The sequence below is a fragment of the Phascolarctos cinereus genome, unplaced genomic scaffold (genome assembly GCF_003287225.1).
Source record: "Phascolarctos cinereus isolate Bilbo 61053 unplaced genomic scaffold, phaCin_HiC Scaffold_5;HRSCAF=322, whole genome shotgun sequence".
NCBI classification, from domain to species: Eukaryota; Metazoa; Chordata; class Mammalia; order Diprotodontia; family Phascolarctidae; genus Phascolarctos; species Phascolarctos cinereus.
Window position 1 is genome coordinate 422,685,651 of NW_027555958.1, and position 16,039 is coordinate 422,701,689.

The following is a 16,039-nucleotide window of genomic DNA, read 5'->3' on the forward strand; positions in this document are numbered from 1 at the left end:
TCAGGATCACACAACTAGTAAGTGTCTGAAGCCAGATCTGAAGTCAGGTCTTCCAGATGCCAGGCCTGGTGCCCTCTCAACTGGTGAATGAATCAACAAATGAAATGCTACAGACATCATCTGCTTCTATTCTTTCCTTTCCCACTGGAGCACCCTGATTCAGGCTCTTTGTCACCTACTGCATCAGTTTCCTAACTGGTCTCCCTCCTTTCATAAAACTATAATTTTAGAGTTTCAAGTGACCCTTTGACTGAATCCAAACTTGATGTGAAGTCAAAGGACTTTCTGTCAAAGGAGTACACTTGAGGACCTAGAGGACCACATGTGGCTTCAAAGATGCAAGTTCCCCACCCCTGGTGCAGTCACTCAAGGTAAAAGAAGACCTTGCCACAGGATTACAACTAAGAATCACCCACCCAGCAAAACTGAGCATAATCCTTCAGGGGGGAAAAGGGATATTCAGTGAAATAGAGGACTTTCAAGAATTCTTGATGAAAAGACCAGAGTTGAATAGAAAATTTGACTTTCAAATATAAGACTCAAGAGAATTATGGAAAGGTAAACAGGAAAGAGAAATCATACGGGACTTATTAAAGTTGAACTGTTTACATTCCTACATAGAAAGATGATATTTGTAACTCATGAGGCCTTTGTCAGCATTAGGGTAGTTGTAGGGGAAAAAATTAGATAGATAGATAGATAGATAGATAGATAGATAGATAGATAGATAGATAGATAGATGGCACAGGGCGAGTTGAAGATGAAGGGGTGATATCTAAAAAAATAAAATTAAGGGGTGAGAGAGGATTATACTGGGAGAAAGAGAAAGGGAGAGGTAGAATGGGGTATATTATCTCACATAAAACAGACAAGAAAAAGCTTCTACAGTGGAGGGGAAGTGGGGGAAGGGAGAGGGAATGAGTGAATCTTATTCTTATCAGATTTGGCTTAAGGAGCAAATAACATACATACTCAATTGGGTATGTAAATCTATCTTCCCCTACAGGAAAATGGGGTGAAGGGGATAAAAGAAGGAGGGATGATAGAAGGGAGGGCAAATTGGGGAAAGGGGTAATCAGAAGCAAACACTTCTGAGGAGAGACAGGGTTAAAAGAGCGAATAGAATAAATGGGGTGGGGGCTGCGGAATAGGATGAAGGGAAATATAGTTAGTTTTTCACAACATGACTACCATGGAAGTGTTTTACAAGACTACATGTGTAGTTATGTATAAAGTTGCTTGCTTTCTCAATGAGGGTGGGTGGGGAAGGAGGAAGGGAGAGAATTTGGAACCTCAAGCTTTAAAAACAAATGTTAAAAATTGTTTTCAGATGCAACTGGGAAATAAGATATACAGTCAATAGGGTATAGAAATCTATCCTGCCCTACAGGAAAATAGGAGGGGAAGGGGATAAGAGAAGGGGGGGTGGGTAATAGAAAGGAGGGAAGATTAGGGGAAGGGGTATTCAGAATGCATGCTGTCTTGGGGTGGGGAAGGGGTGAGATGGGAAAATTTGGAACTCAAAATCTTGTGGAAGTGAATGTTAAAAACTAAAAATAAATAAATTAATAAATGTTTTATTTATTTATTCATTTATTCGTTCATTCATTTATTTATTTATTTAAAAAGAAGAAGATGACCTCTCTACCTATTGGTTACAGAAAGCACGAACCTCCAGTGTGGTTTGGCCAATGCCTCACTGCCCTTTCTAGAATACCTGTTAAAAGTTGATGTGTTGACTCTCCTCATACAAGCCATTTCTGGCCCTGTCTTGGTATTTTATTGTCCTGGATCTTTATATATATATATGTATGTATGTGTATATATATATATATATTTTTTTTTCTACAGTTACATGTCAAGAAAATCTTTAGCATTCATTTTTACAAGATTTGGGGTTCCAAATTTTTCTCCCTCCCTCTCCTCCCTTCTTCTGAAAATAGTAGGCAGTTTTATAGTTTATACATGTGCTATCATGTAAAAATTATTTCCATATTAGTCACAGTTATGAAAGAAACAAAAAAAAACATGAGAAGGAATAACACAAGTGAAAAAATGCTTTGATCCGCATTCAGAGTCCATCAGTTCTTTATCTGGATATGGATATCATTTTCCTTCGTCATGGATCATTGTGTTGAAGAGAAAAGCTGAGTCATTCATAGCTGATAATCATACAATGTTGCTCTTATTGTATACAATGTTTTCCTGGTTCTGCCCATTTCATTTTGCTTCAGTTCATAGAAATCTTTCTAGGATTTTCTGAAATCTGCCTATTCATTTCTTATTGCACAAGACTATTCCATTATTTCCATATACCACAGCTTGTTCAGCCATTCCTCAATTGATGGACATCCCCTCAATTTCCAATATTTTGCCACTGTGAAAAGAGCTACTGTAAATATTTTGCACAGGTAGATCCTTTTCTCTTTTTTATGATCTCTTTGGGATACAAACCTAGTAGTGATATTGTTGGATCAAAGGGTATGACACAGTTTGGTTGCCCTTTGGGCATAGTTCCAAATTGCTCTCCAAAATAATTGGATCAAAGGGCAGCTAGGTGGCACAGTGGATAAAGCACTGGCCCTGGATTCAGGAGGACCTGAGTTCAAATCCGGCTTCAGACACATAACACTTACTAGCTATGTGACCCTGGGCAAGTCACTTAACCCCATTGTCTAGCCAATAATAATAATAATAATAATAATAATAATAAACAAAATAATTGGATCATTTCACAACTCCACCAACAGTGCATCAGCATCCCAATTTTCCCACATCCTCTCCAACATTTATCATTTTCCTTTTTGTGTCATATTAGCCAATCTCATAGGTGTGAGGTGGTACCTCAGAGTTGTTTTAATTTGTATTTTTCTAATCAAAAGTGATTTAGGGCAATCCTTTGTATGCCTGCCTATAGATAACTTTGATTTCTTCATCTGAAAACTGCCTTTTCATATCCTTTGACCATTTATCAATTGTGGAATGACTTGTATTCTTATAAATTTGACTCAGTTCTCTGTATATTTGAGAAATGAGGCCTTTATCAGAGATACTTGCTCTAAAGATTGTTTCCCAGTTTTCTGCTTTCCTTCTGATCTTGGTTGTATTGGCTTTGTTTGTACAAAAGCTTTTTAATTTAATACCAAAATTGTCTTATTTTACATTTTGTGATGCTCTCTATCTCTTGTTTGGTCATGAATTCTTCCCCTCCTATAGATCTAACAGGTAGACTATTCCTTACTCTTCTAATTTGCTTATGGTGTCACTCTTTAAATCTAAATCACCTACCCATTTTGACCTCATTTTAGTATACAGTGAGAGACGTTGGTCTATACCTAGTTTGTGTCCTATTGTTTTCCAGTTTTCCCAGCAGTTGTTCTTAAATACTGAGTTCTTATTCCAAAAACTTAGGTCTTCAGGTTTTCAGAGACTAGGTTACTATGTGTCTTGTGTACCTAATCTATTCCACATCCACCACTTTATTCTTTAGCCAGTACCAGATAGTTTTGATGATTGCTGCTTTATAAAATAGTTTGAGATCTGGTATTGCTAGACCATCTTTCTTTGTATTTTTTCATTAATTCCCTTGATATTTTTGACCTTTTGTTCTTCCAGATGAATTTTGTTATTTTTTCTAGCTCTACAAAATAATTTTTGGTAGTTTGATTGATATGGCACTGAATAGGTAAATTAGTTTAGGCAGAATTGTCATTTTTATTATATTAGCTTAACCTACCCATGAGCAGTTACTATTTTTCTAATTGTTTAGATCTGACTTTATTTGCATGAAAGGTGTTTTGCAATTATATTCATATAGTTCCTGGGTTTGTCTTGGCAGGTAGACTTCTAAGTATTTTGTATTGTTTACAGTTATTTTAAGTGGAATTTTTCTATCTCTTGCTGCTTGGCTTTATTGGTCATAATGTCCCGGATCTTTTTTTTTTTTTTTACTAGATTTACCTTATGCTCAGGACAGAATTTAGGGCTAAGTGCTTACATTACCTTCTGCCCCACCCCCCATGCCCACCCCTATTCACTCAATGTTCTGACCAAGCTTGACTACTCTTTAGAACCTGAAACTTGCCCTACATTTCTCTGTGTCCACGTCTCCTATCTATTAATCATGCCTCTATTAATACTGTTCCTTATGCTTACAATGCCTTACCAGTAGAATGTAAATTCCTTGAGGACTGAGACTTTTATTTTTGTCTTTGTACTCCCAACACCCCTCATGGTGACTTTTATGTAGCGGTCACTTAATAAGTATGTGTCAAATTAAAATTGATTGCAAATAATATCATCCCTCCTCCCTATTCACCTGCTGAATTCCTAAGGGGTGGCTTTGGGTTACTTGAGCTTGTCCCAGAAAATAAACATTAGTTCACCACCAGGACCAGAGACCATGCTCTGGAGGATGTACACTCTGGAACTCTCACCAAGGGTGCCACTGTCCTGACTTGGGAGAGCCTCATGGGGCCCTCCCCTCTATCAAGGCAGGTCCCAGGCATGGGACATCCATCTTCTCACCAGAGTGTATGCTCCTCTCCAACCCCCCAACTCTTTCCAGTTATGGAACCAGAACCAAATCAATACTGCCATTACTACTGGAAAAGGTGAGTCAATCTGCTTTCCTATAGTTCCACTCACCATTCTTGTAACTTTCCAAACCAAAATACCCCTCTCTAGCCACCACTCTCCTAGATGTCTCTCCCTATCAAGCTGTAAACCAAGAGCAAAGGCTCTCTTCACTTGAGTTTCTATTTCCAGAGCTTAGTACTAAGTAACCAAGCACTTAAGGTTTTTTCATTCATTTATACAGCCCTTTAAGATATACAAAGTATTTTCCTCACAACCACCCTTTCAGATAATGGATACAAGGGGTTTTTTTTGGTTTTTTTTTTACCTCCATTTTATAAATGAGCCCTTACAAAGGCTCATAGAGACTTGTCCAAGGTCTCACAACTTATAAGTAATGGTGTCAGGATCTGAACCCAGAGCTCTTGTCTCCCTGGGCCAGCACTCTATCCACTGTAAGACATTGCTTTCCTATAGAAGTTACCCCCATTGCTGGCTACATGTGCTCTGCCTCTATGGAAGGAGAAAAGGGGATGGGTGTCAGAACTGGGAATCTGACTCTTCCCACCATGGTCCACTAAATAAATTACTATCATTACCCTCTCTCATCATATAATAGCGCTGCTCATTTTTACAAATCATTTTCACATCTGTGATCTCATATGACCATTACAACTATTACCATTCCCTCTGTTCTGAAGAACTTTAGAAATACAAAGGAAGAATAATTTGGACAAGGTCATACAAGTTGGAGGCAAACCTGGGACTCTATCCTGCCCTTTCCAACTACCAGACCTTCTCCATGACTCCACATAGAATAATTCTCCCTTATTCTCACCCTCCCTTTCTCTCTATAGATTGCTGAGACTTCATTTCCTGGATGGATCCTCTCTTACTTGTTTTCAAAGAACTAAAAGATTCTTGGTTATTTTTTTCTTCTTCATTGATTGTCCATCATTTTCCTCCTTATCAACATCATTCCCCAAATGAATTTCTTCTTAGTTACTTCCAACCACTCACTTCAACCTTCTTGTCTCTCCAGATTTCACAGGATCACAGATCCAGAGCTGGAAAGGATCCCAAGAAGGCCATCCATTACAACCCTCTCATTTTACAGATGAGGAAACTGAGGCTCAGGGTGGGTAAATTATTTGCCCAAGGTCACCCATGGAGTGAGCATCAGAGGGCACATTTGAACCCACATCCACAAACTCCAGAGCCCAGCCTTTCCACAGCAGTAGCACACTGCTCCCCAGGCTCCCTGTTGCCCTTTGATTTTTCACTTTCCTAGGCTCATTTCATTGTCACAAATCCCTTTGCCAATAATCCCTTGGTGGAGTGGCCTTTTTCTCTCATCCCAGCCACATTTGCCACCTCCCTGCACCTCTCTTTCTCCAATAGTCTTGCTAAGAACCTCTTCATACTCCCCCAGAGAAGAAAGCTAAAAGACCAAAGCTGGGACTTTCCTCAGACTCTCGTGCACATGGTTAGCATAAGGGGATGCAGGTGCCTAACACTGCTCTTCTCATCCTCTGCCAGCCCATCTGTGATAGGTATGGAAGAATGCAGAGGGCTCAGTCTGGTTAGCTGATCTGGAAAGATTCCAACACAGTTTGATTCCATTCAACAAAGGTTTATTAGGCACCTACTGTGTGCAAAGCATTGTACTAGGTGCTGAAGGAGATACACAGTTTAGAGAGGACACAAGCCCTGCCCTGTACAGGGCTTACAATCTAGTAGGGAGAGGTGTCACACACAAATAACCAACCCGTACCTCTTACCCAAGTCTGCCAAAACAGAAACAGGAGTACATTTCCTCAACAAAGTCACACTGATCAGTTTCTACCTGGTCCCTTTTGATGAACTGTAAAATCCGAACTTGAATGGCACTAGAAGAAAAGGGCAGTGACTCCTGGATACTGGAGTCTTTGGGGATCAGGCCATTTGGAGCCACATAATTAGCATTTAAAATTTGCAAAGGGCTTTACAAATTATTTTATTTTATCCACACAACAACCCTGTGAGGTAGGTGTTATTATTATCCCCATTTTACAGATGAGGAAACTGAGAATGAGAAAAGTGAAATGACTTGCTCAGGGTCACACACCTAGTTAAGAATCTAAGGATGGATTTGAACTCGGGTCTTCCTGACTCTAAGTGCAGTATTCTACACCCACTGTTCCACAATTCTTCCCACACTCCCTATTCCCCCTCCCTCACTAAGTAATCTGGAAGACAGCTCAGTGGAGATGGGGAAAGAAAAACAGCCCAAAGCATTCTTCAGCAAAGACCTCGGCTTCCTACCCAGTGAGAGGCATCTCCAAAAACCATTTCTAAGCAAAATGAGTTTAAGGGTTAGAGGAGATGATGTCCTAGCCAAAGATTCCCAACTCCTTTTGGCATGACTGCCCAACAAGATACTGACCCAAGATGAAAGATCTCTGGGTTGATAAATCTCAAGCAAATGAGGAGCTCTCTACCTGCTCAGGATCTGAGCTAGGGGCTACAGTATTGGCAAGCAAGGCAGCCCAGCAGAAGGAAATTTCAGCTCTCCAGCTTCCTCCATCTGCTCCAGATTCTGTAAGAGGCCTGTTGAGAGGGAGCCACACACATGGGCTACATTCTCTCCATACAGCCCAATTAGAACATAAAGCCTTATCGTTCCATGCAGTTAAGGTTCAAGGTTATTAAAATCCACAGGCATGGGAAAGTGGGATCATTTCACAGTCCTTAGTATCAATGATCCAAAGCTCATTGACAAAATAAAAAGACACGGTGTCATCCCAAGAGCATCGCAGTTCAAGTCCTAGTTGGGCCCCTCAGTCATCTAGCCTCTCTGAGCCTCAACTCTCTCCTCTATAAAATGGACTTAACATTTGTACTACCTACCATTTTACAAGGTTATTGTGAAGTCAACTTAAATCAACAGGCATTTATTAAATGGGGATACAGTTAAAAGCAAAAGGCAGTGAATGAGCTTTATAAACCTTAAATGGCTATATAAACATAAGATTTTATTAAAAAATGCACTTCTCTGGGCACTTAGCCAAAGGTCCCTTTTCATATGTCCTTCCTGAAGAGATTCCAAGAACCCCTGAGCCTAATTAGGGCTGCACCAGCTGCCAGTGGAGAAACACTGGGGGTGGGGGTGGGGCTGCCAATTTAACCAAGGAACGTGAATCGCACAAAGATGGCTAGGTTATCAGTAAGGCATTGTGGTGTGGCCAATCAAACACTAGACTGAATGTCACAAGACCCAGATTCTGGTCCCAGTCCTGGCCCTAGCTAGCCTTCTGACCTGGGATTTCCTTATTTGAAAAATGAAGGGATCCGACTAAATGAGCTGAAGATTTCATTGTGGTTCAACAAACGTCTCGGGATTCCAGAAGTGAGTGGCCTGCTGCCAGCTTTGAAGACTCAGTATACTGTGTAGGTCAGAAAAGCTAAAGGGAACGTGTAGTTTAGATGGGTTTTAAATGGCAAAAAAGAAAAACGCATCAGTCCTGAAGTATTATGTTCGCAGTGGGCATTTTGGCACATGGTACAATGCATAGAATACATACCAGGAGCCAGAAGATCCAAGTTTGAGCCCTGACCCTTTTTACTTGCTGTTTAACTGACATAGCTCATTTTATTTCTCTGTAAAATGAAGGAGGTTGGACAATCTCGTTAGGTCATCCTAATTCTAGAATTCTATACACACACCAGGGTATAAAACAGAATTAAGTTTTCCAACTTGGTCCTGGAAAGGAAGGGCACACTAATCCTGGAAACAAAGGGGAGAATATACAAAAGTCTCTGGAGATGTCTGTAAGCTCCACGGTGAACAGCCATGTCAAAGGGAAGAGCAGCTGCCAGGTGGCCATCCCAAAGAGGGCGGGAAGCGAAAGTGGAATGTGGCCACTAGGTGGGGCATACTCGTTAAAAAGTTAGCCAAGGAGAGGATTCTGAAGCACCACACATAACCATCACCTTCATCATTGGGATAGGTTATGCTGCAATCATTGATGGTCCCTGGCACTTTTCCTCATTAAATATGATTTGGCTACGTGTAGGAATCTTAAGGCATTACAGAAAGGAGTTCAAGTAAAGGGTACACAGCAGTGATAATATGGAATCCTGAGTGCAAATACTGGCACTGGCACAGTACTGTACGAAAATTTAATAAGGGTGTAAGGTAGAAGGCAGAAGGGGGAAAGGAGCAATCATTTACACAGTGTCTACTATATATCTGACACTGTGCTAAGGACTTTTTAAAAAACAAATATAATTTTGTTTGCTCCTCATAACAACCCTCCCACTAGGCAGAACCATTGCAGAATATTGAGCCCCCACATATCCTAAGTATGACATATAGATCCATATAAACTTAAAAAAACAAAGCTTTTTGTTATTTTCTTGGGGTTTTTATAAATCGCTTTGATTCAAATATTTTACTGTTCTGGTTTTCGCCATTTCTATTACTTAACACGCAAAATCACAGCTTCTTATTAAGGGCAAGAATTTGATTTAGAGTTAAAAGGGCCCTTGAAGCCAATCTCATCAAATCCCTTCATTTTACAGAGAATATCACTGAAGCCCAGAAACAATGTGTTTTGTCCAATGTCACACAAATTCTAATAGTTTGGGATTCAAAACCAGATCCTCTGGTCTCCCTGCCCCAGTTCTCCCACTCCAATCCTTCTTTCACGAAGCAGCCAGTTGAGTCTCTTAAAGCATTGGTGTCACCAAGTTACCCCTCTCCTAAAAAAGCTCCATTACTGCTAGAATCAAATATAAAACTCTGCTTGACATTTTAAAATTTTGATATCCTGGACCATCTCTTTTTTACCCTTCTTCATGGAGGCATTCTATGATTCCACCATATTGGTCTATTTGCTGTTCATGGCATCTCCCATTTCCATTTGCACTATTTGTTCTGCCTTCCAGCCTTTCCCCCACCATATCTAGATTACTCTCTCAACATCTGTATCTTAGAATCCTTAGCTTCCTTCACTAATAAATTTCAAAGCCCTTCTATAGAAGTCCTTTTTTAATTCATCCCAGTTGCTAGAGCCTTCTCCTCTTAGGTTTTATTGTTCATGGGGGGGGGGGGTTGTCCCTACCTATAGCACCTCACCCCTTAGACCTTAAACTTCTGGAAGGCAAAGACTTTTGTTTCCTTAATGTCCAGTGCTTAGCCCAACACAAGCACCTACTAAAAGCATGATATTTTAACTCTGAATCCCTAGCACTTGGCATAGTGGATTCCATATAGTAGGCACTTAGTTTTTGAATTAATACAATTTTAGAGGTGTAACGGCCCTTAATGGACTACAGATAGGAAAACTGGGGCCCAAGGTGGTCAAGTGATTTACCAAAGATCACCTTTAGCAAGATGATGAGAGGATTGCGATTTTAGAAGATAGCATTTTCTTTTTACTACTTCAATGCCTCCAATATCTGCATCCTTTTCAAACTAATTCCTTTCACTTAGGGTTTTAAGTTTTTAACTCATACTTGTGTATATGTATATACAAATATACATGCAGATATATGTATTATATATACATACATACATATATACATACATACACACAACTATGTGAATATTGGAGTGGAATCCAAAGTTCAGAAAACTAGTGCGGTTCTTAATGCTTTGAAGTTTATAGCTGGGTTTATACTGAGTGACCATAGTAGAGAACCAGCACCACAATTTGAGTATCTTCCTTTTCACAGGAGTTCTTGACTTTTTTGGGTCATGGACCCGCTCAGCAGCTTGGTGAAGCCCATGGCCCTCTACTGAGAAGCATGTTTTTCAATGCTGGAATACAAGAGAAACTTTACTGAAATAATCAAAATATTTTCCAAAGCTTCATGGCATTTCATGGTTTCTCTCTTTAAGTTGTCCTGACTCCTGACGTTTGATTAAACTAGCACCTGGATAAAGCAATGTCGTCTTCTCACCTCTTGCCCGTAAGACCAGAGAGTAGGAACACTAGAAATTAGAGGTTCAGGTCTGAGGATGATCTGCCAAGTGATCAATTCACAGAAGTTAGGTTGAATTTGACGTGGAAAAGAACACACTAGGCCAAGAGCAGGAAGAACTGGCTTCTTCCCATTTAGCAGCCACATGGATCTGAAAAGGCCCCTTCACCTCTTCAGGCCTGAGACTGCTCTTTGGTCAAGGGGACACACCTTGCCCGGAGATGTCTGTGAGAGCTCTTCAAGAACCTGTGGTGTTCTTAAGGGAGAGGGCATGTCTTCCTTCTCTACAGGAGCTTATATTCCAAAGTTCCTTTAAACCTTATAGCACTGCCCATAGAGAGGCCTGCTAAGGTCACCGTCACACTCACACCAGGTTCAACCACTGCTTCTCAGAATATAAAGGCAAAGGAAAGGGTCGCATCCTTTTGGTTTCATCTTTATTTACAGGGAAGGACAGAATATGAATAGGCAAGAATATTTCATCACTAATAACAAAACAGAAAAGGCAAATGCATAAACTTAAAACAAACCAAAAAAAAAATCTAACCCCTCACCAACAACCCAACTTTAATCCAGAGGCAATTCTGGCAGCTACTGCCTCTTCCTATCATACACCTAAAGTCAGAGATCTTGAATTAGCAAGGGCAGATCTTTAACCATTTGCCTGATACAGAGGAAAGTGACCCTCACCGATGGTTAAAGGGAGCTTCACACTCTCAATTCACTTCCACAGATTTTTTTCCTGCCTGGAACCTGCTCACTACCACCACTCCAGCTAAGAAAGCATGTTTGCCCACTGGACCCAAAGAAAAATTTTAGAAGGGTCAAGTAAGAGTGGCAATCCAATCTTCATGGACTCAGCTTTGTCTTCACGGGCTAAAATAGATCTAATCCATTTTGGGGATTGGAAGATTTGATGTGAGAAGGTAAGGTGGGGGGCTGTAGTATACAGAACACGTGCTCCTAAGCTCGCATTAATTGAGGTCTTTGCTGTCAGGCCAAGAGAGTTCCAAGAGACCACAACAAAAGGTCACTTATTTACACACAGCACTGAATGAACTTAAGGGGTCTCAATTTCCCGTCCAAATCCAGGGCCATGAATCCTAGGAGATTAATCCATTCACCTCCTTAAGAGGCTCTTGTACCACATCTGATCCAGTAAACAAGTTCCAAATTCTGCAGACAACTGTCTAGCCTAGAACCCAACAACGGGCTTTGAAAATGATGCTCCCCATGATTAACCACCCCCACTACAGACATGTGGCTACATTGGAACTCTTGGGAGTGCCTCGGGGGCACAACTGCCACTTTTACCTCTCCTGGTCCACAATCTGAGCTGGACCAACTACATTCCCAATACCATCCATTAGTTCTTCTAGTACCCTTATCCCACAATTCATCCTTCCTTGGGTTAAGTGGGATATGAAGAATGGAGGAGGCAGGAGTTCTCTGGTTCAGAGATTAGCATGAAGCCAGCCTGTCATCACATTATATCATCCTGGCTACCAGGCTGCAGGTCCTGAGTTTCAAGGTGGAAACTTAGCACCTTCTGGTGATGAATCTGAAGGAACCCTCCATTGGGCTCATCTTTGTCTGCATCCTAACATCGGCACAGGGGTATATGAAAAAAAGAGAAGCTCAATGAAGGAATCTGCCAAGTCTGTAGACGATGGTGCCCTGCACAGGGCACTCAAGGACCTGGATCATACCCCTGAATTTCTTCCTTTCCTCCAATATGGTAACCTCATAGTTTTGGGGAGGACCTTTTTGGCTCCTGCTCCACCCTGGGAAATACTGGCCAGCCTCCCTTGTCTGTCAATGACTGTGACAGGGAAAGGCCAGAGAGGCTGCTATCAAACCAATGAAGGGCAGAGCAGCAGCAGAGAGAGGGACTGGAAGACTGGTAGGAGAACCTGCTGAGGGGATGGCCTTTGTCTCAATATCACACGTAGATGAAGAAGCAACTAAGTAGAAGGGTCAGTGACAACAGAAGAATCTGTCTTACAAGGCAGTGGGATAGGCAGCCAAGGCACTAAATGGTTTGGCACCTGGGAGCTTCAAGTAAATTTGAGCATGGTACCCGCTGCAAGGCAAAGACCGTCTGAGACAGACACTTCCATGGGCAGAGAGGGCCCCCACCTGGGGCGATGGTCTCCCCCATCCTGAGGCTTCTGGCCCTGTCTTATCCTCCCCCCTCCCCGTGCCTCAGAGCTCTCTGAGGTGTGACTAGAAAGGAATGTGACTGAATACTAAGAAAAAGATTCCAGAATTTCCACACACAAAAGCACGTCGTTCTCTTTCAAAGGGGACACCTCAGGAGGGTGACGCAATCTATCAACGACACTTCCATGGCTTAAAACATTCTGGAACTCCTCTCTCTCGAACTGCCTTCAGAGAGCCCTTCTCTCTGGAGAAAAATGTTTGGTATTTTTTAAAACATGGCACCTTTTTGGAGGGTTGGCAAAGCTTTGTCCTTGGGGATAGGTTCAGTCGAAAAGCATCCAAATGCCTTGGAGCCAAGTCTGTGAATAAGACGGGTCAGTGTGACCCAGGTGATGCCATCTGGGGTTGAAAGACAAGTTGTGGCCAAGTGATGAGACTGGTTTTGTTTTGTGACTCAAATGAGACCTCAAAGGCCACTTGCAAGAGTGCCCCCAATGCTTGAAGAGTCTGTCCTCTGTCCTTGTCCCACCCCCCTCCCCCACTCCCGAGTGATCTACTTTAGAAAGATCATAAATTTCAGATAAAGACAATCTGGCAAGTGTATACAAAACAACATAAAATGAAAGTAGTCATATTACTTTAAAATCACATCTCATGAATCCAGCAGTTCTGCTTTTTTTCCCTCCAGAATTCGGCTAGGAATCTATCCCAGGAAGGAAGGCATCACTAGGGGCCTGGCTGGGGTTTACCTCCTGTAACTGAGAGGAAGTTCCAGTTATTAAAGATGAAAATACACAGTCCCTTCCTTTTAGCACCTCTAAGGCACAGGATGGAGCCGTTCCCTTCTCTGTGGTAACAGCAACTTTATCCCGGTGGTCACACTGCAAATGAAAAGCACTGAGGGGAGGGGAATCAAGTTCATCCCACTAAATGCGCATGTACCCCTTCTTTATTTTTTTTTGGGGGGGGAACAAAGCTACCCCTCGGTCGGGGGGGGGGGGGACAGCTTAAGTGTCTTGCACTGGCTCCTATTGCTGAGATGAGTGGCCACGCGGCAGGATCGGAGAGCCAGAGCCACTTATCAGAAAGTAAATATGCAGAAGCCCGCACCCTTCCGTTGCTGTATAACAACAGGGCAGAGGAAATCCCGAGAGCAGATTCTGTCCAGGTACCATCAGAGGCCAGTATCTAGAAAGGTCTCCACACTACTGGCAACCTCTCCTGTTCCATTCTTGCTCTGTTTCTGTGGTGACAGCAAGCTCACACAATTCCTATTTACTCTGGTAGGAACCAGAGGCACCCTTGGCCTCTCTGAGAAGATTAAGAAGGAAAAAAGAAAGGTATATACAGACTAACTAGATGTGAGGAAAGAGAACATTCAAGACTCACTCTCTTCTGCAGGTCACTTCCTTCCCTGAGTATGATTTTGGGGTCTTCCCTCATTCCCGACTAAAACCAAGACAGAGATCCTTTCACCTTTCATACCCTTAAGGACCAGCCCCAGACGGTGGCATGCGTCAGGAGAGAGCAGCACTGAGAGGGCTGGGGAGGAATGTCAGAAGCTAATCCTGTCTAGATTTTCACCAGCACTCAGGACAATTTATCAGCTGTCCTTCCCCCTGCATTACTCCTCCCAGACAGATGCTTGAACTACTGGCTTATCCTACCTGGAAATGTAAGAAGCAAACGTCCTCTGCCGGGGCTAAAGCACCTACCCCAGAAAATACAAGCACAAACTCTCAGATATCCCCTTGGAAAATACTCACGGCAAACAGCTTTACATTATTCTACATTTACACAAAAATAGATTTTTATATATATATGTATATATTTATAACTGGTTACATGATGGACTCGTAATTCGGCATCACCGGGAGCTCCTGGCACAGTTTATCGCTTAAACTCATCTTCATTTCATCCTGCCCGTTCCAAAGTACAAAGATCAGAGGCATTTCCTCTTCTCCGGGTGTCTTCTGGCACAGTCATGTCACTGGAAACACTATATACACAGAACAGTGGGCCTCCTCGCCCGGGTTTGGGGCGGGGGCCGGAGGTCAGTGCGGCCGGCTGCTGGACTCCGATGCCTGCCGCTTGCGGGAGGGGGCATACCCGTTGAGGCAGCTGTTCGTCTGGCGTTTGGTGAGGCCTCCATTCAGGATGTCTTGGATGTGCTGCACAATGAGGTTGATGGCCACTGCAGGGGCAGAAAGGTACAGAACATCAGAAGGTCCAGGTACAGAGTCCAAAGTCATTCTCCTCTCCTTGTTCTCTTTCTCCCCTCCACTCCCACCACACCCCTCCAGGACTCACCAATGTTATCCACACCTCTGGGAATAATCACATCAGCATATTTCTTTGTCTGTGAAAAAGATTTTTTTTAAAAATTAGCATTACAGGAGAAGTCGAAGCTTCAGGAACATGTCTTACTACCAGAGCATGGAATGGGAGAAGGTGCAGGCTGAGAGCCTCAGTTATAATTCGGCTCTGTCACTTGATACCTGTGTAACTTTGAGCAACTGTTTTCCTTAACTCATGGGCGCCTCAGTTTTTGTATCTGCACAATGAGGGTTCAGGTGACCCCTTTCAGCTTCACAACTTATGATCCTATGAGTTCTCATGTAATACTGCCTTTGCTGTACTTACTAAGAATTCTCCAGTTCAAAACCATGAACTTTATATAGGCAGAACTCTGGCCAGACACACTGATTGATTCCATGGCAAACACATTATGAATGGGACTGTAAACAGACTGATGATTGGGGGAGTAAAGATACCTCAGTTTTACCTGCTAGTTTCAATTCACTGCATCTTGAGCAACAGTCTGAGCTGCTTCCCTCTAATTTCACTGAAAAGTACTGTGAAATGCCACTGGTTGTTACAACAGTACACAAGTTATGTGTGTAATTAATCTTAAAAAGCTTATGGCAAAAATCTCTCAAAAAATTAAACACAAGCCCCGGTTGGTAGAAACATGATGGATAGTGGGATTGGAGATAATTTAGAAATATGCATTGGCTGAACAAAGAACTAAAATTTTTTTCTGGTTTTATGTGGCTGCCCCAAACAATGGAACAACAATAGTGATTGCTTTAAAAAAAAAAGTCAATTTTTCAGGAGAAGAGAGAAAGAAGAGACCATGATGGAACTCAATTTTTTAAAAAAAAATAAATGTCAAAATATTGTTTACATGTAATTGAGAAAAAAATAAAAATCAAACGTATTAAAAAAGTCAATTTTCAATGACCTGTACTCAAATGATCTGATTGGCACTATCTTGATCTCAAGTTCATTTTGCCCAATCATTTCCTCTCCTTAAATTCATTAATGACATTTA

General features: G+C 41.9%; 1 protein-coding gene across 1 annotated transcript in view; it reads right to left on the minus strand.

Annotated features, from left to right (window-relative positions):
- Nucleotides 1-10,962: 10,962 nt before the first annotated feature.
- Nucleotides 10,963-16,039, minus strand: part of UCK2 (uridine-cytidine kinase 2) — a 74,261-nt gene continuing 69,184 nt past the window's right edge. Inside the window, exons 6-7 of the mRNA XM_020979011.2 lie at nucleotides 15,016-15,064; nucleotides 10,963-14,899 (exon numbers count right to left, since the gene is read on the minus strand). Coding sequence (XP_020834670.1) covers nucleotides 14,760-14,899; nucleotides 15,016-15,064 — 189 coding nt within the window. The 3' untranslated portion in view covers nucleotides 10,963-14,759. The remainder of the gene's footprint in view (nucleotides 14,900-15,015; nucleotides 15,065-16,039) is intronic.